Below are 27,478 nucleotides of genomic sequence, written 5' to 3'. Positions count from 1 at the left end.
GTAATCCAACAATGGTTCAAGCCCCACTCAAGGGCTTGAGCACAAGCATGAAGGCTGACACTCCAGTGCAGTACTGAGGGAGTGCTGCATTGTCACAGGTGTTGTCTTTCAGATGCGATGTCAAATTGAGGCCCTGAGTATCTGCTCAGGTAGATGTAGGAAAGCACAGCGCTATTTTGAAAAGCAAGAGAAATTATCCCCAGTATCTAACCAGCATTTATCCCTCAATCGACATTACAAAGGAAAAAGGATCGTACGGCCATTATCACATTTGTTGCTGTGCACAAATTGGCCTCCACACTTCCTACATTACAACATTGATTACACTAAAAGCCCTTCATTGGCTGTAAAGCGCTTTGAGACATCTGCTGGTGGTGAAAAGCACTTTGCAAGTCAAGTCTATGCTCCAGCAAACAGATAGTGCCCTCGAGCTCCCGGGCACCAATGAACAGCCCCTGCAGTGTCTGACAGTGATCGATTTGAATTTGACCATATTGTTGAAAAAGCAGTGAGAAAAAAAAGTATTAACGCACCCTACGGCAGCCAACGAAAGTTGAAAATGTCTCACTTTATTTCTTATTTTACAAACAACTGCTTGAGCAATAAATAAATCAGAAAGTGGTTCCGACCTTTAGAGTGACAAATGAAATGAATTATATATAAAGTATAAAATACCGCAACACATTCATATGCTGCTTGTTGTACATTTTTTCCTCAAGCAAGACATTTACTGCTCCTTAATCATAAATAGATTGGACAAAACATGTGCAAATATCAAAACGTTCACCCGGGTATGTTGCATTGAGGGTATTTTTATAATGCTCTGAATCACTGAGACACCTCATTGTGTGGGCAACAGACTGGGCAGCAGTAGAACATCAATTCTGTGCCCTGACCTCCATTCAGGGGAGGCTCCAAACCAATGTTTAGCCAATCTCATCAATGTTTCAGAAAACTCTTGATTCTTATTAGCTCAGAATTCCCTCACAATTTGCAGCCTGCAAGTGAAGTGAAATCAGTCAAAAGGTCACCTGGGGCCTTAGTGAACAACGGGATGGCTTTTAAGGATAAAAAGTGATAAACGGAACAGCCGACAGCAAAGGGAAGAGGGTGAACTGAAACACAAGAAATAAAGAGAGGCAACGGATGGTTGGCTGAGAGAGAAATAAAAGAAATAAAACAAAAGGAGCAAGAAAGGTGCAAAGAAAATTGAAAATCTCTAAGAACAATTTACTACCTGAAGGAATGAGTTTCTGCGGTTTCAAGAATTCCCTTTCTGGGTCTCCAAGGTTAGGTTATCATCAGGACCTATAAATCACATCATTATCGGTAACTTTTTGTTGTGAAATAGAATCCCTAACTTTCGATGTTTAACTCATATTTCCAGCACAAATCCAACAATTCCTGAATGCCCACACGGAGGTCAAGGGTGAGCTCTCGATGGTTTAGGGACTGATGACAGAATGGCACAAATGGTCCAGCAACTCGTGTCGCTGTCTCGCTCGACATCACTGCATCAATAATGATGAGCACATTAAACTCACCGTTACTTTCCCCATCAAACTCTGGGAAATTATATTGCCAAGAGGGATAAAAAAAAAATCAAATTTTGAATGTGTTGACCCGAGACCCTCAGGCCTCCCGAATGTCTGACCACTCGTCAAAATGTCAATATTGCACACTCAAATAAAAATAACCACAACACTGCCCCTGGTGGACTGAAGTCAAAACTATAAGGCCAAGCAAGTTTGTGCTTTTTAAAGGATCCTGTACCAGCCAGACTGCACTGTCTGCAGTAACAACTGACTTTATTAAGGGGTTTTCAAAGATGTTAAAAAATGCTGCGGGTCAAAGAATCTGTCTATAGGATCATTTAGTGGAGATTAGGTTCAGTATTGATCTTCAAACCATTCCACCACCTGAAAGTTTCAATAAAGCGCCGGGGTCAATTGTTGCTGGTCGAGAGTTCAATTGAAAGTGAATTACGGTTTTAATAAAAACATCTGTGGTCAGCACAGAATGAAATAGTAATAGCGAAGCACAGTGTTGGGAGATTGAAGGTCAGTCATTCATTGTCCAGGCTGTCTTTATTACGGTTACACAGTGCAATAGTCGTACTCCTGAATCACACCATTTAAAAAAAAAAGTTGTGCTCTCAACTCCATGTTGTTTTTGCATTTTAGGTGTTTCTCTGACGTGGTTATGTGCTGGCCCCTGACATGTCACCCTACCGGTGAATGGGTCATGTCACGGTAACCTACAAATGGCAACTGGCTTCACTCTGGGCAACGTCCTCAACCAACTCGATTTCATCTTTCAGCTGGCTTGCGAGTGTCTGCTGGTATTTCGCACTTGGATGTGAGGTCTAATCAAATGACAAGGAAGCAGCCCAGCTCCTCCAAAGAGCACAGGATTAGTTCAGACTTTCCTCCCCACTCACCCCTCCCCGTTTAGAAAACTGAAAACACAGGTCCCAAATTCTTCTTTGGGTAAAATATTTGGTAAAAGTCCCAAGTTAAGATGCAGGAAAAAGAGAGAGAGAGAGCAATGGAGATTTCCTGAATGTCCCACTCAGTGGTCCAACTAGCCAGGCACATGGCAGGGAGATTGGAATGCTGGACTAGTTGGCCTGGCGCCAGGGAACTGAGTGTTACATAGCAGGTCACTCTCTTTTGAGCGTTACTCTCGTGTTCATTTTGTCCGCTTTAGATTCTGACATCGATGGAGACACCAGGAGAAAGTCCATGTGTGAATTACACACACCTGCAGAGATATCAACTTGGTGCCTACAGGACATTTAACATGGGGGACCCACGTTGGCATTCTATCCATAAGAGAAGGAAGATTGTAATATAAATACTGAGGCCAATTTAATTAGAAAGTTAAAAAAAGCTTCATGTTTATTCAAAAATGACTTATTGCAAAAAAAGTGTCTAGTCTTGACACTTAAGAAATGAGGTGTAAAAGTAGCCAATTTTCTTCCAGGTTAATTGTCAAAACTGAATGCCAACCTTCTTCAATCTCTATAAAATAAGAGGTTCAGACTGTTTAACAAACTACTTGACGGGATGCTCTATTGGACACACGTTATGGGCGCTTGTTTGAGAAACGGCCATCCATTAGTAAGTTGGTGATGTTGTGATGGGGTTGGGTAAGTAACTGAGGCCATTTGGTGTTGAATGAACACCCACCGACACGGGGAAGCTGAAGACAAACTGCGATGTTGGGGTCGATGAAGATTTGCTCTGCTCCCCGAGGGTCCCTGACGGACTGGCAGCTTTTACAGAGCGTGAAGGCGCCAAAATCTGTGTTTCGAACTGCAACAGCTGTCCCATGAAGCTGAAGTTGGGAGAGATGATGCTCCGTCTCTGCTTGACAAAATCAAAGGCCTCCTCCAGCCGTACGCGTTTAGTCATCATTAAATAGGCAAGACAGATGGTGGCGGATCGTGAGATGCCAGCTTGGCAATGAACTAGTATTCGACCATCAACCTTTTTGACAGAATCTGAAAAAGAACAGCAAACGGTAAGGAAGAGAAGATTTAAAATAAACAGTGGTGAGAGTCTGAATCATCCACCCACCCACACACATCCATCATCAATCATTCACCCAAACACATCCATCCACACATATACATACATCCACCCACCCACACACATCCATCAATCATTCACACAAACACATCCACCCACCCACACACATATACATCCACCCCCACACCCAGCAGAAACCCAACCCTCACACACACCCTAACTGAACTCACCTTCATTTCCACTCTTATCACAGATGTAATCCCTTACATTCTCCCCCCGAACACACACATTACAATCCCCTTTAAAAAGTAAGTAAAATGTGAAGTTTCTCTATTAATTTCTGTTCTGTACAGGTCTCATTTTTTCCCCTGTTTGTTAGTTGACCAGATCTGCAGTCCCGACCCTAACAAACCTCAAACCCTAACAGCTCTGCCTGTGGCCTCAAACTATGCAGTGGATGGTGCGAAAATGACACAATCGTTATATTGCAGTCACAATATTGACATGCTGCAAGGAACCTTCCCTCGTTTGGTCATTTTTATTTCCAAGTTTGTGTATTGCAGAATCATTGATGGATTAAAGGTTGATAAGCTGCTCGGGACAGATGGGTTACATCCAGGACTCTTGGGGAGCTGCGAACGGAAATTAGTTGGTCTGGAAGATATTTTGGGATCTCCGTGGTTACTGCAATAGACAACAAATAACCAGGATGTGGGGTGTACACAATTCCAATTATCCAAAAAATAATAAAGGACAAGCTACAGGTTAGCCTAATGGGGGAAATTGTAAGAACTGATGTTAATGATTATCTATAAACCAGGAGTATCACACACAGCAGTTAACTTTCGTAGTTTTAAACTATGTGGGAGCAACTTCTGAACCTTGCGTATAAATTACTTAAACATAGAACTAAAGGTTTACCTAAGGAAGTTTCTGTTTTCACAAAGGTCTGTAACTTTGTTGGGTAAAGGGTGGCACAGTGGATACAGTGTGCCTGCCCATGAGGCAGCAGCTCTGGGTTCAGGACCCACCTCCAGGACCTGCTGGCCAGGGTGGCGACAGGCTAGCAACCTGTCCCAGGAGTATGTGCTCTATATGCCTGGAGGCATGGAAGAGATGATTGGGGGTAGGAATAAAATGGAGTTGGGATTCAGATCACCTTTGAGTTAATTGAATGACAGAGCAGGCAACAAGGGGCTGAATGGTCTGTTTCAGTTCCTGTAGCTTTCTGCTTCAAATTCATGTTTCACAATTCAAACCTTTTTTTGGCAGACATTTAAAAAAAGAGACGGATCAGCACAATTGCTCCTTCCGAAAGGAGAAAGTAGGTGACTAGTTTTCAGTTGAAATATCACAACACCAACGATGCAGTTTGGATAGGAAAGGACAATTTGAAAACCTAGAAGTAAATAAAAGAGCTGCTGCAAAACACGGCCAGGGGCATGTTTGGATTTAAATTCAAATCAATCTAGGATACTGCAAAAGCCAAAGCCATTGCCTTGGGTCCCTCCACAAACTCATCACTCTCTCATCCTCCCTGGCCAATATGGTGGCATCCTAGTTAACCTCAAGCTCAGCATCTGACCCACATCCTTCCATCACCAAGAATGCCCAATTCCACCTGCATGTTATTGCCAGTTTCTACCACTGCCTCAGCTCACCTGCGACTGGAACTCTCACCCATACCTTTGCTACATCTGGACTCAACTATTATAATGTTGCTCTCCCATTCCGCATCCTCTGTAATCTCGAGTTCATCTAAAACTCTTAGCCAAACTAAGTCCCATTCAGTCGTCACCCTAGCTCACTGGCTCCCAGTCTGGCAATACCTCAATTTGAAAAGACTATAAATCCCTCCATAAGAATGAGCAAGTTTTTTAGGGTAGAAGACAGTTGTATGAGGTGCAAGGGCAGCCCTGCAAACCATGTCCACATGTTTTGGGCATGCCCGGAGCTTAGAGTGTTCTGGCAAGGGTTCACGAGGGCAATGTCCAAGGTGCTTAACACACGGGTGGTGCCGAGTCCAGAGATAGCGATCTTTGGAGTTTCAGAAGAACCGGGAGTTCAGGGGGCGAAAGAGGCCGACATCTTGGCCTTTGCCTCCTGGTAGACCGGAGACGGATTTTATTAATGTGGAGGGACTCGAAGCCCCCGAGTGTAGGGACTTGGGTTACCGACATGGCTGGGTTTTTCAGCCTCGAGAAAATAAAGTTTGCCTTAAGAGGGTCTACGCTAGGGTTCTCTCGGAGGTGGCAGCCGTTCGTCGACTTTTCTCGGGGAAAATTAAAATGTCAGCAGCAGCAGCAATCCGTAGGGGGGGAGGGGGGGGTGCTTCATTGGGATGGTGTGAGAAGACTGAGTCGCGTGGGGTAACGTCTATTTAATTGTTATTGTATATTCTCTTTTTGCACTATGTTAATGTTCACTCTAGTTTGTTTTGTTATTATTGTTACTCCTGTTTTATTATGAAAAAGTCTGCAAAACCTTAATAAAAATACTTTTTAAAAAAAACATCCCTCCATAGCCTCAACCTCTGTAACCTCAGCTGCCCAGGCTGCAAGTTCTGAAATAGCCTCTCTGTGTCTCTACTTTGAGTGTCTCTTTGGCCTAGCCTTTCAGTCACTTGTCTTAAAACTGATCGTTTGGCAACGTGACTGGTTCCTTCTTATAAGGGCATTAACAATGGGCGTGCAAAGCGCATGGACAATGTGACCAAAGATGCCCATTACAAATGTTAAAATTAATGTCCCCCAAGGCTCATAAAATTGATCTGGGCTCTTGCCACGTGGGGACTGCCCTCGCCCACCTTCTCCAGCTCACCTTTCTAGCCACCGCCCTCGACCAATCACGAGGTCTCAATCTAGTCGCTCGCTCTGCACTCTGCAGCTTGTGTGCCTGATTTAAATGAAACCAGAACCTCACAATCAAGGGGCTTGCTTTTGTCCAACATATTGTGCAAGGGGTTGACCCTATTCACTCCTAATCCCCTCAAGGTGCTTTACATTCATTGGCGGTAAGAAGTAAATTCCCAAGATTTAAATGCATCACAGAATAATTATTGTGACCAATTGTGTGATCGCAGGATATATAGCATTGGTTTAAATTACGCAATCTCCTCAATTCGGAGAGTGCCTCAAACTTTACCCCTTGCCACCCACGTCACGTAGAAACTGGGTTAATAGGGACATGTTTTTGGATAGGGGTGCACATCAGATGGGTGGTGAGCAGCGTGCATGCTGTGCCATTCCCAAAGGATCAAGGGCAGTTTGACAGCCTGTTGGGTGTGAAAAAGTTGGGGTTTCGGAATTTGAAGGGCAGCAGCTTGAGGGGGAGGATATGCAGGAGTTTCAATTGGTGGAAGCACCATTTTGGAGTCGCTCCAATACCTACCGCAAGGGAAAACGTGGAAGCTTTTATGCCTCAAAGCCCACACATGACTGGCATAAAAGATGCCAAAACTGGAACCCAGCATTTCTGACTGTAGCTTAGGATCCCCTTAACTGACAATTAAAACAACTGTCTAAAATGGTCACCACCCAACTTATACTGCCCATTTTATTGGTGGATGGAGCCAGGAACTGCCAGAAATCTGCCAGAAGTGATGAAAATGTCATCAAACGGGTATGGACTGCAGACCAACTAACAAACAGGGTAAAAAAATGAGACCTGCACAGAACAGAAATTGATAGAGAAACTTCACATTTTACTTACTTGTTAAAGGGGATTGTCATGTGTGTGTTCGGGGGGGAGAATGTAAGGGACTACATCTGTGATAAGAGTGGAAATGAAGATGAGTTCAGTTAGGGGGTGTGTGGGGGTTGGGTTTGTGCTGAGTGTGGGGGTGGGTGGGTATGTGAGTGGATGGATGTGTGTGAGGGTGGGTGGATGTATGTATATGTGTGGGTGGATGTATGTATATGTGTGAGTGGGTGTGTGTGTGTGTTTGGGTGAATGCATGACGATGGATGTGTAGTCAAAACTACATCAGTTGATCCTCAATTAGCATATCCTGAAATTCAGCAAGTCAATGCTCCCGTGTCCCTCCTGATTTTAGTCCCACTCAGCCCTATTTTGAAATAGAAATGGAACATCAGAGACAGGAAAAGCCACCCCTGGAGGAATTCTTTGAACGATTGAGTCATAGTAGCTGCTTTTCACAAATGACTGCCCGTGACTCAGTTGTTCATCTACTGGGAGTGACTGTTGATATATTTGGGCGGGGAGGACAGTGTGCTCCAAGTGATTTTCATTCAACTTTCCAGATAGATGCAGCTGGCGTGCCAAAGGTCTGATTCGGGAATGTTTAAAAGTGACACCTTCCATTTATATTAGCAGAGGAACAAACAGAAATAATCCCCCCAAAAACATCAATCACCAACTATTAAATTGAAATCAGATGGACAAAATGCTAAGAAACCTGGCAACAAACAATGAGGAATATGGAATTATGGATATGTCTTACCAATGTACTCTATTGCTTCTATGAACCAGAAACTGATGTCCGTTTTCTGATTGTCCTCCACTGGAATACATTTATATTGATAATGATCCTCAAAGTGGTTCGGACAATTGGAGGAGACATTCAGAAGAGCTGTAATCCCCATGGCATCGAGTGTGTCCTTTTTTGATGCATGATACGCACTTCCAAGATAGAGAAAAGGGAGAATTTCCACTGGGCCTCCCTATAATCAAATACATGAATCAGTATATAGCACAGTAGCTGCCACAACAATGTCTGCAGTGGTGGCAAAAACACTGCCTCTATACTTTCTGCTGTGGGCCTCAGTTCCTGGTTATGCACTCCCAACAGGCAATGCTCCCAATGTTACCACATCTTATCACAACAGATAATACTAATATAAAACCCAGCGAACATCACCGGATTGTGAGGCAGCACTGGATCCAGGGATAACAAAGAAAGATCCAGGTTGCCCTAACTTCATAATCATTGGTTTTCAAACAAGCCCAGTTAATGAGGTGATAAAACAGAATATTTTCTGTTAGTACATCGACATAGTACGTAGAACATAGTGCCGAAGGAGGCCATTCGGCCCATCGAGTCTGCACCGACCCAGTTAAGCCCTCACTTCCACCCTATCCCTGTAACACAATAACCCCTCCTGACCTTTTTGGTCACAAAGGGCAATTTATCATGGCCAGTCCCCCTAACCTGCACGTCTTTGGACTGTGGGAGGAAACCGGAGCACCCGGAGGCAACCCACGCAGACACTGGGAGAACATGCAGACTCCGCAGACAGTGACCCAGCAGGGAATCAAACCTGGGACCCTGGCGCTGTGAAGCCACAGTGCTAACCACTGTGCTACCGTGCTGCCCATGTTATGTGATCCGTCATCATCAAATGTTCTTCTGTCACAATCCAAGGCCCTACCATTAGAACGACAGTGTTGCTATTACACTCCATGGCTTAGACCATCTCTAAACAGCCTCACCTTGAACACTCATTCCCCCCAAACACTGGGTGCTGGGTTAACTGAAACTTTCAAGACAGAGACTGACAAATTTGGTTGGTTACAACCGTCAAGGAATAAGTAGCAAAGGTAGATAAATGGAATGGAGGTACAGATCACCCGGAATCAAACTGAATCAAGCCTCTGGGCCTGAATGACCTCTTCCTATGTTCTAATGTTCTTGTAGTAATCCACGGGAGGCAGGAGTTCCGTCACCACACCAATATTTATTTACAATAACGATATTACAGGAGCAGCTACAAACAGTGCTGCTAGCAATCCAGTCAACTTAAGACTGGCTCACAAAGCCTACACAGGTGATTATATGGGCCCCCTCAATGAGCTATCATTGAGGGAGCTCATACTCCAATTGGACAACCAATAAAGCCAATTGGAGTTCATTACACCCCTCCCCCCCAAGGTCCGAGGAATTCCTGCCAGCTGGCATTCCTCTGAGCTTCTTCCTGCTCCTCATGTCTGGGTCTGTCACCTCTGTGTCGTCCGCCGGGTCGTTCTCCGAAGTGGGCGGGGTGTACCTTATAAGTGCCCGTCTATTCCTTGACGACCTCCTTGGAAGTTGTTCTTCCTCCTCCTCGGGGAGAGGTGTCGCGGCGGCCTCGTCGAGTGTGTCCATCTCCGACTCTGATGACTGGATGACGGGGTCTGGAGAAATTGCTCGGGGCTGTGGTGTGGGTATCTTACCGTCTGGGCTATCCCAGCTTGAGGCGGTCCTGCTTCGCCTGCCTCCAGGTGTGGTTCCGCTGCCCTTATTTGGTCTAGGTGTTTCTTCAGCACCTTACCTCCTATTGAAACCTCATAGGATATGGGCCCTGTTTGGGACTCTATCGTGCCTTTGACCCACGTTGGTCCATTCCCATAATTCTTGACCCAAACCGGTGCCCCCACCTGGAATTGTCTCTGCTGCTGACTATTATCATGCCCCCTGCGTTGGGCCTCCTGTTGTTTCTCCACTTTCCTCGTTAAATTTGGGAAAAGGAGACTCAGCCTCGTTCGCAGCCGCCTTCCCATTAAGAGTTCAGCTGGCGGTATGCCCGTTGTGGAATGTGGTTTGGTCCTGTAATCAAACAGCCAGTGGGAGAGCTTTGTGTCCATTGACGCCACCGGCTGCTTCTTGAGTCCCGCTTTAAGTGTCTGGACCGCTCTCTCTGCCAGGCTGCTGGTCGCTGGATGGTAAGGGGCCGTTTTGATGTGACGGACTCCGCTTTCCTTCAGGAATTTTCCAAATTCCTCACTTGTGAATGCCGTTCCGTTGTCCGACACCAATACCTCCGGAAGTCCATGTGTTGCAAACGAGGCCCTGAGCTTTTCAATTGTCGATGCTGTGCTTGCCGCGTTTACCCGGTGGACGTCCAACCATTTGGAGTGGGCGTCCACTATCACCAAAAACATTGAACCCATGAAAGGGCCGGCGTGGTCAATATGCAGGCGGGTTCACGGTCTGCCTGGCCATTCCCACGGGTGCAATGGCGCCGCTGGTGGCACTCTTTGCCCCTGTTGGCACTCCTGGCACCGACGTACCAAGGCTGCTATGTCTGTGTCCAATCCTGGCCACCAAACATAGCTTCGAGCTAGCATCTTCATTTTAGACACCCCTGGGTGTCCGTGATGTAACTCAGTTAAGATTGCCTGATGGCCCTGAGCTGGGACAATTACCCGGGCTCCCCATAATAGGATACCGTCTTCTACGGTTATTTGGTCCCTTCTGCTCCAGTATGGGTGCATCTGGGGCTCCACTGGTCTTTCCAGTTCCCCTGTTAGCAGTAAATGCTTCATCTTGGCTAAAACTGGGTCTTTTTGCGTCCACAACCGAATATGTTGTGCGTCTACTGGTAGGGTGTCCCAAAAATTTAGAGTCATTACTGTCTCCTCTACTTTTGGTATTAGCGGTGGGGTGTCCGGGAGGGGAAGTCTGCTCAAAGCATCTGCATGTGCTACTCGCGTTCCCGGTCTGTGCTCCAGAACGTATCTATATGCCGCCAGTAGCAATGCCCAGCGTTGGATTCTAGCTGATGCAATCGGGGGTATTGACTTTTCTCTTTTAATAACCCTAATAACGGCTTATGGTCCGTCACTATGGTGAATTTCCACCCGTACAGATACTGGTGAAATTTTTTTACTGCGAATATCACCGCCAGTCCTTCCTTCTCGATTTGGGAGTAATTCCTCTCAGCCATCGCCAAGGTCCTCGAAGCATAGGCTATTGGCCGTTCTTCCCCATTCCTTCCTCTATGGGCTAAGACGGCTCCTACCCCGTAGGGGGATGCATCACAAGTGACCACCAACTCCTTCCTTGGGTCATAATGCTCTAGGACATTTTCGGATGACAGCTGTTCCTTAATGTCCCTAAATGCTCGGTTTTGGCGGGTGGACCATTTCCATTCTTGCCCCTTTTTTAGTAGCTGGTGGAGGGGTTCTAGGATGGATGCCCTATTTTCAAAAAAATTTCCATAATAGGTTACCAACCCTAGAAATGATCGTAACTCCTGGACCGTGGTGGGAGCTGGGGCTTCTTTTATTGCCCTTACTCTGTCTTATAATGGATGTAAGCCTGACTCGTCTACTTTATATCCCAGGCACATCATTTGTAGGGCCAGAAAAACACATTTTTCCCTTTTTAGCTGTACGCCTGCCTTTGCGAAACGCCTGAGCACTTCCTCCAGGTTCCTTAAGTGTTCCCTGTTTGTCCTACCCGTGATTAAGACATCGTCCAAATAAATTGCCACCTGGGGTAGTCCCTGCAGAATATTTTCCATCGTACGCTGGAATATAGTGCAGGCTGATGACACTCCAAAAGGTAGCCTAGTATAACGAAAAAGGCCCTTCAGGGTGTTGATCGTAGCGATCAGGGTGTTGATTGTAGCGAACTTCTGGGAGCCCTTGTCCAGTTTTAACTGCAGGTAGGCGTGGCTCATGTCTAGTTTCGTGAACAAAAGCCCACCTGCTAATTTGGCATATAGGTCGTCTATTTTCGGGATTGGGTATTTGTCCAGCAGTGCGTATTTGTTTACTGTCTGTTTGAAATCTCCACAGAGACGTATTGAGCCGTCTGGCTTCAAAATTGGTACCACCGGCGCTGCCCATTCCGAGAACTGTACTGGTCTGATAATGCCGTCGCGCCGTAACCTTTCTATTTCGTCATCTACTTTCTTCCTTAATGCAAAAGGTACCGGCCTGGCCTTACAAAATTTTGGAAGGGCTTCTGGGTCCATGTGCAAAGTTGCTTTGGCGCCTATGATTTCCCCCAAACCTTCCTGGAAGATCTCCGGGTATTTTTGGAGTACTCCACTCAACTGCCCATTTCCACTCTGGAAAATTTTCATCCAATCTAATTTTAGGTCTTTCAGCCAGTTCCGTCCAATTAAGCTCGGTCCGGAGCCCTCTACTATCGTCAACGGTAATCTGAGCAATTGTTTCTCATATTCCACAGGTACATGAGTCGTGCCTAGAACTTCCAGGGGTTCCCCCGTGTAGGTTTTAAGTTTCGTCGATGTTTTTGTTAGGGTTAGTGGCTGGAGTCCATCTTTGATTTTTCTAAATGCTGCCACTCCCATTACTGATACGGCCGCACCCGTGTCTATTTCCATTATTGTCAGCCGCCCGTTCACCTGTGGGGTAATCCTAATGGGTTCTGCTTTCTTCGTTGTAATATTATATAATTGTTCCCCTTCGGAGGAGGATGGGGCGTCTAGGTTGTGTACTTCCCTGCGTCCCCACCTGCTCCTCTTTTGCCACCTCCTTCTAGGGTTTCTGTCGTTGTTACCCCACTCTGTCTGGTGCCAGAAACGGTCCTTCTCTGTTGGGGGAGCCTCAGCCGGTACTTCCCTCTGTCTCCAGTTAGTCCTGGCAGACTTGGGGGCAGTTCTGGGGTTTTCCTTTTTCCCTCTATTCCTCAGGCTTTTCCTGAGAGCAGCTATCTGGTAGCAGGACCCGTTGTGGTAGTCCCTCTCACAGGTATCTACCTCCATTGGCGTGCCCTGTAGTTCCTGCGCCCCACTTGCTGCCTTTTCTAGGGACAGTGCGAGCTGTAACGCCTGCCTGCAGTCTAGCTCCATTTCCGCCAACAGGCGTTTCTGTATTGTGAGGTCGTTTATACCACACACTAACCGGTCCCGAAGCATTTCATTTAGCGTCGGGCCGAACTCACATTTTTCCGCCAGCCTTCTCAGGCGGGTCAAGAAATTCGTGACTGACTCCCTGTTTTCCCGCTTTGCTGTGTAGAATCTGTACCTACGCAAAATGAGGGGTGGTTTTGGGTCGTGGTGCTCTTTCACCAATTCCGTTACTTCTTGGAAAGTTTTCGTGTCCGGCGCATCGGGATAAATCAGACTACGTATAATGGCGAAAGCGGAGGATCCGCACGCCGACAGCAGGATAAGCCATCTCCTTTCGTCCGTCAGTATATCATTTGCCCGGAAGAAGTAACATATTCTCTCCACATACTGGGACCAGTTCTCAATAGCCGGGTCAAATGCCTCTAACCTCCCAAAAAACGGCATTTTTAAAATGGCAAGGCTTACCCTCCGATTGCGGCAGCTGGTCTCCGCAAAATTCGTAGTTTACCTCGTCGCCACTGTAGTAATCCACGGGAGGCAGGAGTTCCATCACCACACCAATATTTATTTACAATAACAATATTACAGGAGCAGCTACAAACAGTGCTGCTAGCAGTCAAGTCAACTTAAGACTGGCTCACAAAGCCTACACAGGTGATTATATGGGCCCCCTCAATGAGCTATCATTGAGGGAGCTCATACTCCAATTGGACAACCAATAAAGCCAATTGGAGTTCATTACAGTTCTCTTCATTCCTGGACCCTCTAGACTCTTAGAAACCTTGTTCAGTTCCAGTAACTCGGCTTTCTTGTAAATGGGAATGGCTTTGCCTCAGCCTTGACTCTATCAGATGTTCCTTCCATCGCAGCTTAGTAACTTACTCCGGGAAGATCAACAAGATCAGATCTCACAGCGGGAGGGGAGACTGCAGCAAATAATCCAGATCCTCTATCGTGTAATGCAAAACAGGGAAGCGCAACTAATACTTCAAAAAAAGAAGGACCTGTGCGTTATTGATCAAATCTGGCCAGTGACGTCCCTTGCTCAGAGTTCTATATTTGATAAGACGTCAGTTGGTGATTGACTTCCACTGGACTGCTTGTACATTCTTTACATCTTTTATGGGGGCCACAAAGAATCCAGCACGAGTTGAAGGATAGAAAGAAATAACATTTATTTACAATAACATATATATCAACAGCAGCAGCAACCTCCCTTGCTGCTCACTCTCCTCTAGCCGGTTCCAAACTGGCCAGCTCCAGTTATGCAGGGAGTCTGCTAATGATTTCTCCGCCCCCCTCATTGGGGAAACTCATACTCCCTAAGGGTTGTAGGATTGTCATTAGTCCCCAACCAATGGTAAGCAGGCAGGTTATAACAACATCAGAAATCAGAGCTCAAATGAAAAAATATATTTGAACACTGTTGCTCCCGGGAGCACCACTACACAGGATTGAGCGACAGCCATTTGCTCATTATCATTTTGCCAAAGTCTCTGTTCACATTTACATATTACTACTTCTACAGAAGACATTAATCGGTAGGAAAGAATAACTTTGGTCATCTTTTCTACATAATGTACTGGAATGCTTTTACACCTAGGGACCCAGCAGAGAGTTCCAGCATTTTCTGTTTTTATTTCACTGTTAATAAGCTAGGCTCAGGCTCAGAGACAGCACTCTCGTTCCTGACATTAAGTTTGTGGGTGCAAGTCACTCCAGAGACTGAATACATTTCATTTGCTGCGATTTTGCACCCATGCTCGCCGTGCGCGCAAACAGGATGCAAGGAACACTCATTTCAATATAATTAGCGGGCTCCCCGGTGATATCGTCACCCCCTCCCCCCCCCCTCCCCCCCCCCAGCAAAAATATGACATCGCGTTGGCAAGGTTTACAATTGTTTTTCAAAAATGAGAACCAGGCGAAGCGAGCCCACCTAGAGGTGGACAGGTAAGCAGAGCCCCAATGGGGAGGTGGTACCCGGACATTGCCCCCTGGCATCATGGGCAGTACAGGGAGGCCCCCCTGGAGAGCATCATTGGGAAGAATGGGTGTGGGTTCCTCTTGTGGGTGGGGTGGGGGGGGGGGGAGATGGGTGGTGTCCCCACGTGCTTGTTGTGGGAAGTGGGGGTGAGGAGAAAGGGTACTGAGATCAGATGCCCTTACCGCTGGATTTCCAGTTGCTGCGGTTTCTGGCCCCACTCCGCTAGAGAGTGATCTCCTGGACCACGCCTGCAGATTCTTTTCTACAAAGTTCAGGATTATCTGGCAAGGAAAGTCAGCTGTGCAGCCTGGAAGCTGAACATTGGTTATCTCACATTACCCAGAGTGGAAGATTCTGCCCATTATCTAGATGGACACTCAGGTGCTGCACTGTTGAAGGTACCTTCCACGTACTGATGGTTAATCAAGGTTCTCTCTACTCTCTCAGGTTGACTTTAAAGCTCCCCTTAGCAGGAACAGGGGGGAGTTGTTCCTGGTGTCCTGGCCAATATCCATCCCTCAACCAACCATCACGAAAAGCAGACTGTCAGGTTGCTACAAGCTGCGTCTTGTGGAATCTTGCTGTGCATATTTTTGACTGCTGCGTTTCTGCACATCACAGCAGTGACCACAATGCAGTGGTATTTAATTGGCTGTGAAGAACTCTAGGATGCCCTGACGTTGTAAAAGGCGCTATGTAATGGCAATTTCTCTTTCCCAGTTAGAGGCAAAAATCACCAGCTGGATAATAGAACGTTCTGCCGAATGTTCACAGGCCCGAATCATGGTTCTCGCTCCACAGTTGCTGCCGGAACTGCTGAGATTTCCAGCATTTTCTGTTTTTATTTCAAGCTATTAATAAGCTAGTCAGTATATGGAGGGGCACGGGTGCACAGTAGTCAGCACTGCTGCCTCACAGTGCCAGCGTCCCAGGTTCAATTCCAGCCTTTGGTGACTGTCTGTGAAGTCTGCACGTTATCCCCGTGTGCGCGTGGGTTTCCTCCAGTTGCTCCGGTTTCCTCCCACAGTCTAAAGATGCGCGGGTTAGGTGGATTGGCCATGCCAAATTGCCCCTTAGTGGCCAGGGATGTGCAAGCTAAGTTATGCGTTACGGCGAGGGGTGGGGTGGATGGAGGGTAGAGTGCTCTTTCAAAGAGTCGGTAAGACTCGATGGGCCGAAAGGCCTCCTTCAGCACTGTAGTGATTTTGTGATTTGATGACTCACAGTAAATCCACCTCTATTTTAATATTGCAAATTGGAAGGAAAAAGGAATGAAGTGAAAGTCGATGGGTACAGAGAGACTAAGGTTACCTGGTCATGGAGTGGAGTCCCACAGGTACTCAAACTTGTTCCGGGTGACTCGACGTTGGATGGTGACAAAATTCTCGATGGACTTTTTGCCTTAACGCAAAACTCAGGATACTCTAAAGAAAACCTCTCGTATCCTCCTGCAACAGTAAAGAAGCATTGTAAAGAAGCATTGGATTATCACACACAGCTAGTTGCTTTTCTGAAGCCTATGTATTTTACAGGCCTGAGGAATCTGGTAACAGTGCTCATTACAATGCCAAAAACATAAGTGAGTGAGATATATCTCGACCTTTAGCGCCAAATGTGTGGTAGAAGCCCTTTTTCACCCCACCCAATGTTCTATTCCTTTGAATTCAGTGCAAACGGAAATCAGACAAGACAGAAAACATCTGAACAGTTGTCATTTTTTGCTAATATCCAGCAAAGCCAATTTCAATACCCAAGTCCTTGAACAATGTGGAAGAAATAGTTATTTGACCCATGAAATTTAATTCATCTATAGGCCTTGTGCATTCCTATAGATCATGAGCTGCATCTCACCTATCACTTCAGGGCAAGTTCTGCATAAGTGCTTGATATTCATTAGGGTATCTCTCCACTTGCACACCTCCATCTGACTTGCTGGCACAAAGCAATCTGTCCCAACAACCCAGGAAATTGAAATTGATCTTTGGCAGCAAGATAAAATGAGCAATAGCGAATCACAATTTTATTTTTCCCTATTGGGTTCAAAATGGGCTGTTCAGTTGGTTTTGGCCATTCCTGTGCTACTTCAGACGATCAACTTCACTCCCACCGTCTCTTAAAGAAGCATTTAATTTTCTCAGGATCTATGTCCTGGGTCTGGTTTGAGGCCATGTGTCCTGGCTCAGTTTTCACAGACCAAACCAAGTAGACTCCGTGGGTAAGAGTTTCTATGGACTGTTTCCATCAACATCACTGTTGTCTCAGCATATGTTCAGACCCAGATCAAGCCTGCATAAGGCTCCTGCACAAACAAATACAGTTCTGTGAATTTCCTCTCGCAACCAGGAATCGCAAAATCATCTCAATTTTTCCCTCAGAACCCTGCAATATATCAATGTAATTGGGCATAAATTGTTCGAAAAACTGCATCCATTTAAAAAAAAACCTGGCCTAATTAATCAGTGATCCATAAAAGATTAGAAAAACTGGTTTCAACTGAAATTCAAATGCTTCAAGGCACATCCTTGTAGTTAATTAGCATTATTGATAACAGCTTCACATTGTCCGAAACATTCAGTGAATGATTAATAAACCCACTTTATTGATAAATGCCCTTCATTATGCACATGCTGACTTGATAGGCATTGCCTTGCATTTATCTACACTAAAATTCATTTGTCACTTGAGGTGCAAGAAGCCTCAATATCTAAGAGCAGAATTAAACCATGAACATAAAAGGAGGTGTGTATTTCCCAAGCTGGGAGTGCATATCCAGATATTGGGACCTGATATCCAAGCTTGACTGAAACTTGCTATAGTGTGGCAGAGTGCACAGAATGTAGAGTGGATTGAACAAGTTGGGAGAGGGGTCTGGGAAAAGCTGACTATTTGTCAAAGGCCAAATATATCCTCAAGGGGGAAGCTTTCAGAGTCAATATCCATGGAATCAGCGACAGGAAGCGTAGGAAATTAATATGGAGGCACTCCAAATTTTACTAAATCAATGTGAAATTGCTTGACCAGATTAAGAGGGCTTCTCAGAAAGGGAATCTGCTCATCACGGGTAACTTTTTATCTGAAATAAAATGGACAGAAATAGAAAAGCTACAAGAGCAGGATTTAAATGCAAGTCAGGAGACTCGAGCGGTGCAAGCCATATCGGAGTTAGAAAAGTGATAAAATTAGAGCGAGGAATCCTCAAATGCGGTGGGATCGAAATTGATCCTTGTTGTATCTATTTTGCTGATAGAACATAGAACATAGAACGATACAGCGCAGTACAGGCCCTTCGGCCCACGATGTTCAGACCCTTGCACTGCTAAAGATATACAAGCACCACTATATTGGTATTGGTGCCCGTCTGCAACAGGTATTGAGCCTTTGCACACGTAAATGATGGCCGAGCGGTCTAAGGCACTGCGTTCAGGTTGCAGTCTCCGCTGGAGGTGTGGGTTCGAATCCCACTCCTGACATTGACTTTTGAGGCGACACGGTAGCACAGTGGTTAGCACTGTTGCTTCACAGCACTTTAGGGCAGCAGGGTAGCATGGTGGTTAGCATAAATGCTTCACAGCTCCAGGGTCCCAGGTTCAATTCCCGGATGGGTCACTGTCTGTGTGGAGTCTGCACGTCCTCCCCCTGTGTGCGTGGGTTTCCTCCGGGTGCTCCGGTTTCCTCCCACAGTCCAAAGATGTGCGGGTTAGGTGGATTGGACATGCTAAATTGCCCGTAGTGTCCTAATAAAAGTAAGGTTAGGGGGGGTTGTTGGGTTACGGGTATAGGGTGGATACGTGGGTTTGAGTAGGGTGATCATGGCTCGGCACAACATTGAGGGCCGAAGGGCCTGTTCTGTGCTGTACTGTTCTATGTTCTATGTTCTATGGTGTCCCAGGTTCGATTCCCGGCTTGGGTCACTGTCTGTGCGGAGTCTGTACGTTCTCGCAGTGTCTGCGTGGGTTTCCTCCGGGTGCTCCAGTTTCCTCCCACAAGCCCCGAAAGACGTGCTTGTTAGGTGAATTGGACATTCTGAATTCTCCCTCTGTGTAACCGAACAGGCGCTGGAGTGTGGCGACTAGGGGCTTTTCACAGTAACTTCATTGCAGTGTTAATGCAAGCCTACTTGTGACAATAAAGATTATTATATGAGCAGTCTAATATCTCGGGAAGATCTACATAGAACACATGCCCAGGCCTGGCCCCCAGCCGTATGATGCTCCTGAGGACCGCTGCCAAGCCACAATCCTCCACCTGCCATTTTGCGTACAGCTTCCTTAGTTTGCCAACCTGAAAATGACCCATTTATCCCTTCTCTCTGCCAATTCTTTATCCATGCTGATATGTTATCCCCTACACCATGTTAACCTTCGATGTGGTATCTTATCACATGCCTTTTGGAAATCTAAGTACACCACATCTACAAGTTCCCTTTTATCTACCTTGTATGCTGCTGAAAAAATTCTAATAAATTAGTTAAACCTGATTTCTCTGTCACATAGTCATGTTGACTCTGCCTGATTATATTATGATGTTCTAAGTATCCTGCTGCAACCTCCTTAATAATGGATTCTAGCAATTTCCCCATGACAGAAGTATAGAGGTATAGAGAAATACAGCACAGAACAGGCCCTTCGGCCCACGATGTTGCGCCGAACCTTTGTCCTAGGTTAATCATAGAATTTTGGACAATTTGTCATGGCCAATCCACCCAACCTGCACATCTTTGGACTGTGGGAGGAAACCGGAGTACCCGGAGGAAACCCACGCAGTCACGGGGAGGATGTGCAGACTCCACACAGACAGTGACCCAAGTCGAAATCGAACTTGGGACCCTGGAACTGTGAAGCAATTGTGCTATCCACAATGCTACCGTGCTGCCCTTAAGAAGTTAACCTACACTCCCTTATTCTACCCTAATCCAAGTACCTATCCAATAGCCGCTTGAAGGTCCATAAATTTTCCGACTCAACTACTACCACAGGCAGTGCATTCCATGCCCCCACTACTCTCTGGGTAAAGAACCTACCTCTGACATCCCCTCTATATCTTCCACCATTTATCTTAAATTTATGTCCCCTTGTAATGGTGTGTTCCACCCGGGGAAAAAGTCTCTGACTGTCTACTCTATCTATTCCCCTGATCATCTTATAAACCTCTATCAAGTCGCCCCTCATCCTTCTCCGTTCTAATGAGAAAAGGCCTAGCACCCTCAATCTTTCCTCGTATGACCTACTCTCCATTCCAGGCAACATCCTGGTAAATCTCCTTTGCACCTTTTCCAAAGCTTCCACATCCTTCCTGGGGCTAACTGGCCTGTGGCTTCCTGCTTTCTGGTTCCCTCCTTTCTTGAATATATTTGCTATTTTCCAATCAACTGGGACTCTTCCAGAATCAAAGGCATTTTGGGAGATTATAACCAATACCTCTACTGTTTCTGCAATCACTTATTTTAAGACCTTAGGATGCAGGCCAGTTGGCTTGCCAGACTTGCCAGAGCCTCTCGGTCCAATAGTTTTCCCAGCACCTTTTCCCTAGTGATTCACCTTTTGATTTACCAGCTTAAGTTTCCCAAGTCTTCTACAATGAAGACACAAAATACCTGTTCAACACCTCTGCCACTTACTTGTTCTCCATACTGAACTTCCCAGATTCACTTACCAGAAGACAAACACTAGTTTGAGTTACTCTCCTATTTTAAAACTTGTTTTTAGATTACTATTAGTTTTCTCTCGTACTCAACTTTCCCCCTTTTGATCATGTTTTTAGTCTGGTTCTCAAAATCTGACCAACCTTCTAACCTACCGCTAATCTTTGCCGATTTTTACTTTCAATTTAATACAACCCTTAACTTCTTTATTCAACACGGGTTTTGCATCCTTCTCAATCTTTGCTGAGAGTTTTTAAATATCTCCTCAAAGGTCTGCCATTGCATCTCTACTGTCCTACCTTTAAACCTAGTTTCCCAGTTTTCTTCAGCTACCCCTGCTTTCATTCCCTTATAATGACCTTTATTCAGGTTTAAGATCCACTCTTCACCCCTTCAAATTAAACATGGAAGTTCTATCTTCTTATGATCTCATTACCATGAGGTTATTGTCTCATTACCAAGATTAGAATAGCCTCCTACCTGGTTGGCTCCAGAATGTACTCTAAGAAATTGTCCTGTATGAACTCATTTCCCAGGCTAACCATATTATGGATGCTAATTATTAATATTCCGAGATATTGATAATCACCCTCAGTTATCTATTAGCCGAATATTATAGATGTCAATCCCATTCAAATATCAAACACAGGACGGGCAATTTAGCATGGCCAATCAACCTAACCCGCACATCTTTGGACTGTGGGAGGAAACCGGAGCACCCGGAGGAAACCCACGCACACAGGGGGAGGACGTGCAGACTCCACACAGACAGTGACCCAGCCGGGAATCGAACCTGGGACCCTGGAGCTGTGAAGCATTTATGCTAACCACCATGCTACCGTGCTGCCCCGATACCAGGTTAAAGTCCAACAGGTTTGTTTCAAACACAAGCTTTCGGAGTGCAGCACGGTAGCATTGTGGATAGCACAATTGCTTCACAGCTCCAGGGTCCCAGGTTCGATTCCGGCTTGGGTCACTGTCTGTGCAGAGTCTGCACATCCTCCCCGTGTGTGCGTGGGTTTCCTCCGGGTGCTCCGGTTTCCTCCCACAGTCCAAAGATGTGCAGGTTAGGTGGATTGGCTATGATAAATTGCCCATGGTGTAGGGGATAACATATCAGCATGCATAAAGAATTGGCAGAGAGAAGGGATAAATGGGTCATTTTCAGGTTGGCAAACTAAGGAAGCTGCACGCAAAATGGCAGGTGGAGGATTGTGGCTTGGCAGCGGTCCTCAGGAGCATCATACGGCTGGGGGCCAGGCCTGGCATGTGTTCTGTGTAGATCTTCCCGAGATATTAGACTGCTCATATAATAATCTTTATTGTCACAAGTAGGCTTGCATTAACACTGCAATGAAGTTACTGTGAAAAGTCAATGCATAAAATTGGAAGAACTTCATTAAAAAATAATTTACAAGACTTAAAATTGTGTTCTACAATTATAATGTAAAGATCCTGAGGAAAGCAGAAGTTGTGACTCTTCCTAACTCAGGGGTGGATAGATAAGAAAAAATTCAGACGGCTGGCAGGGAAAGAAATAGGGTGGGATGAAAGGCTGTTGTGTTAAAATCTGTGTTAAAGCCTTGTTTAATACAAAATAGGGTAGACTTTCTGCAACAGCTGAGTGTAAAGTATTATAATACTGAAATGCAGAGAGAGAAATGGGGCAGTGCAGTCTGCCATGGAAGGAAAATGGTGTGGATTCCATCAACGACACACAATTCCCCTGTTCAGGTTTTCTCATTGAATCACAGTTTGTTTTGTGGGGCCTTGCTGTATAGATGTTATAGAATTTACAGTGCAGAAGGAGGCCATTCGGCCCATCGAGTCTGCGCCGGCTCTTGGGAAGAGCACCCTACCAAGGTCAACACCTCCACCCTATCCCCATAACCCAGTAACCCCACCCAACACTAAGGGCAATTTATCATAGCCAATCCACCTAACCTGCACATCTTTGGACTGTGGGAGGAAACCGGAGCACCCGGAGGAAACCCACGCACACACGGGGAGGATGTGCAGACTCTGCACAGACAGTGACCCAAGCCGGAATCGAACCTGGGACCCTGGAGCTGTGAAGCAATTGTGCTATCCACAATGCTACCGGGCTGCGCTCCGAAAGCTTGTGTTTGAAACAAACCTGTTGGTCTTTAACCAGGTATGGGGGCAGCACGGTAGCATGGTGGTTAGCATAAATGCTTCACAGCTCCAGGGTCCCAGGTTCGATTCCCGGCTGGGTCACAGTCTGTGTGGAGTCTGCACGTCCTCCCCGTGTGTGCGTGGGTTTCCTCCGGGTGCTCCGGTTTCCTCCCACAGTCCAAAGATGTGCGGGTTAGGTGGATTGGCTATGCTAAATTGCCCGTAGTGTCCTAATAGTAAGGTTAAGGGGGGGAGTTGTTGGGTTACGGGTATAGGGTGGATACGTGGGTTTGAGTAGGGTGATCATGGCTCGGCACAACATCGAGGGCCAAAGGGCCTGTTCTGTGCGGTACTGTTCTATGTTCTATGTTCTATGTTGTAAGACTTCTTACTTCTGCAGTATGGCTGACCAGGAAACTCTCCCACTCTTACTGTCTTATGCATCAGGCATATTGGAATGATTTACAGGCTGATGATCATCTTTTGTCCACGCCATGAACACACCCGCCCATGATTATGAAGTCCTGAAGTGAGGCTTGAAACCAGAATTTCTGTTCCAGAAGTAACAACACTACTCACTATACTCTTCCAATATATTCAAGAGGCGGTTGGATATAGCACTTGGTGCGAATGTGATCAAAGGTTATGGGGAGAAAGCAGGATTAGGCTATTGAGTTGAATGATCAGCCATGATCGTGATAAATGGCGGAGCAGGCTCGAAGGGCCAAAAGGCCTCCTCCTGCTCCTATCTTCTTTGTATCTATGAACCACAAGACTTCCCTATAACAATGACCACACTTCTAAAAAAAAACTTAATTCACTGTAAAGTGCTTTGCGCATAAAAAGTGCCACATAAAAGAAAGTCCTGGTATCATGGTTAGCACTGCTGCCTCACAGCGCCAGGGAACCGGGTTAACACTGCTGCCTCACAGCGCCAGGGAACCGGGTTAGCACTGCTGCCTCACAGCGCCAGGGAACCGGGTTAACACTGCTGCCTCACAGCGCCAGGGAACCGGGTTAACACTGCTGCCTCACAGCGCCAGGGAAGGGTTAACACTGCTGCCTCACAGCGCCAGGGAAGGGTTAACACTGCTGCCTCACAGCGCCAGGGAACCGGGTTAACACTGCTGCCTCACAGCGCCAGGGAACCGGGTTAACACTGCTGCCTCACAGCGCCAGGGAACCGGGTTAACACTGCTGCCTCACAGCGCCAGGGAACCGGGTTAACACTGCTGCCTCACAGCGCCAGGGAACCGGGTTAACACTGCTGCCTCACAGCGCCAGGGAACCGGGTTAACACTGCTGCCTCACAGCGCCAGGGAACCGGGTTAACACTGCTGCCTCACAGCGCCAGGGAACCGGGTTAACACTGCTGCCTCACAGCGCCAGGGAACCGGTTAACACTGCTGCCTCACAGCGCCAGGGAACCGGGTTAACACTGCTGCCTCACAGCGCCAGGGAACCGGGTTAACACTGCTGCCTCACAGCGCCAGGGAACCGGGTTAACACTGCTGCCTCACAGCGCCAGGGAACCGGGTTAACACTGCTGCCTCACAGCGCCAGGGAACCGGGTTAACACTGCTGCCTCACAGCGCCAGGGAACCGGGTTAACACTGCTGCCTCACAGCGCCAGGGAACCGGGTTAACACTGCTGCCTCACAGCGCCAGGGAACCGGGTTAACACTGCTGCCTCACAGCGCCAGGGAACCGGGTTAACACTGCTGCCTCACAGCGCCAGGGAAAGGGGTTAACACTGCTGCCTCACAGTGCCAGGGAACCGGGTTACACTGCTGCCTCACAGCGCCAGGGAACAGGGGTTAACACTGCTGCCTCACAGCGCCAGGGAACCGGGTTAACACTGCTGCCTCACAGCGCCAGGGAACCGGGTTAACACTGCTGCCTCACAGCGCCAGGGAACCGGGTTAACACTGCTGCCTCACAGCGCCAGGGTCCCAGGTTCATTCTGCACTTGTGGACTTTACACTTTCTCCCAGTTTCTACTTGGGTTTTCTTCGGTTTCCTCCCACAGTCCAAAGATGTGTGGGCTAGGTGGACAGACCGTGCTAAATTGCCCCTTAATGTGCAAACATGTGCAGGTTAGTTGAGGTTAGGAGGAGGGTGATCTTGGGTGCAGACTTGATGGGTGGAATGGCCTCCTTCTGCACCGTTAGCATTCTATATTCTCTGCCCTCCACACAAGCAAGAGAATTGAGAATGTGGAACCATGGGCCACTAGCTACAGATCGCATGGATGTATTTAAGGAAGGCTTGATGGATGCAGAGGGGGGAGGACAGGAGGACAGACGGTAGAAGCACTTAGAGTGAGTGGAGAGTTGGTCGGGGTATTAAAAAGAGGTGGACTCATTGGTCTGTTTCTGTTCTGGGAATTGTCTTTCATCTCGTTTCGCAGTATTCGGGGCCTGATTACAATAAATGAAGTGAAGCGACTGCCAATACACAAACACCAATCTGCCCGCCTCTGCCGACCTGTCACCAGGATTGATTGCCACTCAGGACAGCCTGTAGCTTTCCAAACGCATTTTACACATGGACAGATGAAAAGTGAACGCGCCAGTCCCAATCTGCACACTGGAGAGAAGACACAGACGTACACACAAATGCAAACTCGCCCTCTGAATCCAGGGATACCGATCCAGGATTGCAAACAACTGAACTGTCAGCACCCAAATAGAATTGAGATTAAACCTAACGCCACTGTTACAAAGTTCAGTTTGAAAAAAACCCATAGAGAGCGCTGACCAGAAGGTACATTCAAACCATGTGGTTAGTTAATAGCATCATGTCACTGCTTGCTTTCTGACAACCATTTGGTTGCAAATAGCTGTAACTTTTAGTGCACGGGGGGGGGGGGGGGGGGGGGGGCGGCAGCAGGGGTTCATGGAAATACCTCTGGGATATTAAACATTCAGTTAAGAGGTAAGTATGGATTAAAGCAGAGCAGCTTGCAGCCAGAACCCAGGCTAACCCAGTTCCCGGTCACTTTGTGGTACCTTTCATGATAATTGATTTGTTTCGTGTATTTTCGCGCTCGGTGTTGAGACACATTGGAAATACCACTAGGCAGAGCCCAGACTGCAATGGAGGAGAGGGGGGAGGGGGGGGGGGAATAGTGAATGAAGATAATTGCAACCCCCTCCCCCCCAGGGAACAAGGCGGCCAACAGTGAGCACCGCCCTATGTACATCTGCCACCTTCCGCTCAGGCACTGCAGCAAGTCCCAATGTACCGCATCCATCCTCTTAGAACATCCACATCTGGCACCTTCCCAGCTGGATCCCCTAGACAAGGATGTCATTTCAGTGATAAGCCAGGGCCCGGCCTACAGGACACTCTGGATGTGAAACATCCCCCCCCCCCCCCATCTCCATCAGTGTTTAATTCCCCATTCCCTCCAACCACATGGAAAAGGAAACGATTTCCCCTCGTCTCTGATCGCGCAAGAAAACCTCGCAGTTCTTGACAGCCAAACAACCTTACTCCAACCAACTAAAAACACAACTAAAACATTGGCTCACCAGAGAAATATCTGAAGAGCGAGGGCAGACTTCAAAGAAAAATGTAGCAGTTATCAACGTGAAGAGGTTCTCCAGAATGTTACACATGTCACCAGTAAATGTTACCATTCCCAATCCCATTAACATTGAATATTGTTACCAGAAAAAAATAACCATTATCTGTCATTACTGAAACCAACACATTGTGAAAAATACAGCTGCGAGTGAACAATAACCACATTATAGCGCTAATGATTAATATTCCGGGTTATTGATCAGGACCAGTTATCTCTTATAACCCAACATTATAGATGTCAATCCCACACTAATAGCAAACGGGATAATGGCAACGTATCAAATTGCAATGTTACATATCACAGCTGGGAGTGGGAGGCTTTTAAACCGGGATTTAACGGAGTATTGTACAATCTCAGGCCAGCTTCCTGCTTCAAACCCAGGCGAATGGTGAACTCTCCCCCTATTGAAATAAGACAAAGCGAGGTGAATGGTGAAAGTTGTCCAGTTGCAGGTGACTGAATGGGGGGGGGGGGGGGGGGGGGGGGGACTGGACGGTGCCCTTACCCTTGAGGAAGTAGATCTGAGTTGGGTAGGTGGCTCCCAGCAGTGCAGTGAGCACCGTGTTAACGGTGCTGTCCTGTCTCACCAGCTCAAAGCGCTGGCTCCTCTCGTCGTACAGGACGAGGGCCGAGTAGAAGCCCTCCTGGAGGCGGCTGCGGGGCTCCTCGGCCGGGATGATGTGCTGCAGGCTGACTGACCCTTTGGCCCTGCGCTTCACGATGGTGTTGCAGCGGACATTGAGGGAGCCGCTGATGTGACACGCACTGTACGCCAGGAAGGAGCGGCAGTCCAGCAGGAGGCACTTGCGGCCGTCCTGCCTCACCAGCCGCTTCACCTGACTGCACTCGGCATCCGACACCTCCATCCTGAGCGGGAGCGCCCGCAGCCTCCAGCCGGCCCCAGCTCCCAGCTCCCTCCTCACTCCCGGCTTCACTCACACACAGGGCAGTCCTGTGCCGCTCTGCAGCCCTACACTGACAGCCCGGCACTATCTGGACACTCCCTCCTGTTTATACACACATCTTATCAATGGAGCACAACCATGT

At 47.0% G+C, this 27,478-nt stretch overlaps 1 protein-coding gene across 1 annotated transcript; it reads right to left on the bottom strand.

Moving 5' to 3' along the window:
- Window positions 1-548: 548 nt before the first annotated feature.
- Window positions 549-27,478, bottom strand: dusp4 (dual specificity phosphatase 4). The gene is made up of 4 exons (XM_038804498.1): window positions 26,937-27,478; window positions 16,374-16,510; window positions 7,996-8,215; window positions 549-3,505 (listed from the first exon to the last, which is right to left on the bottom strand). Exons 1-4 carry the CDS (start codon window positions 27,295-27,297, stop codon window positions 3,120-3,122), a joined length of 1,104 nt encoding a protein of 367 aa, XP_038660426.1. The 5' UTR covers window positions 27,298-27,478; the 3' UTR covers window positions 549-3,119.

The sequence above is a fragment of the Scyliorhinus canicula genome, chromosome 8 (genome assembly GCF_902713615.1).
Source record: "Scyliorhinus canicula chromosome 8, sScyCan1.1, whole genome shotgun sequence".
Lineage (NCBI taxonomy): Eukaryota > Metazoa > Chordata > Chondrichthyes > Carcharhiniformes > Scyliorhinidae > Scyliorhinus > Scyliorhinus canicula.
The sequence above is the reverse complement of the archived record's forward strand: the minus strand, read 5'-3'. Positions and strand labels throughout refer to the sequence as shown.

What these genes read in the sequence shown, in the direction of transcription:
- dusp4 (XM_038804498.1), bottom strand. Translation starts at nt 27,297, where the DNA reads ATGGAGGTGTCGGATGCCGAGTGCAGTCAGGTGAAGCGGCTGGTGAGG. An exon ending in TCAGATCTACTTCCTCAAGG is followed by an intron (nt 16,511 to 26,936) that starts GTAAGGGCACCG and finishes TTACTGTTGCAG; the next exon opens with GAGGATACGAGAGGTTTTCT. An exon ending in AGAAGCAATAGAGTACATTG is followed by an intron (nt 3,506 to 7,995) that starts GTAAGACATATC and finishes GTTCTTTTTCAG; the next exon opens with ATTCTGTCAAAAAGGTTGAT.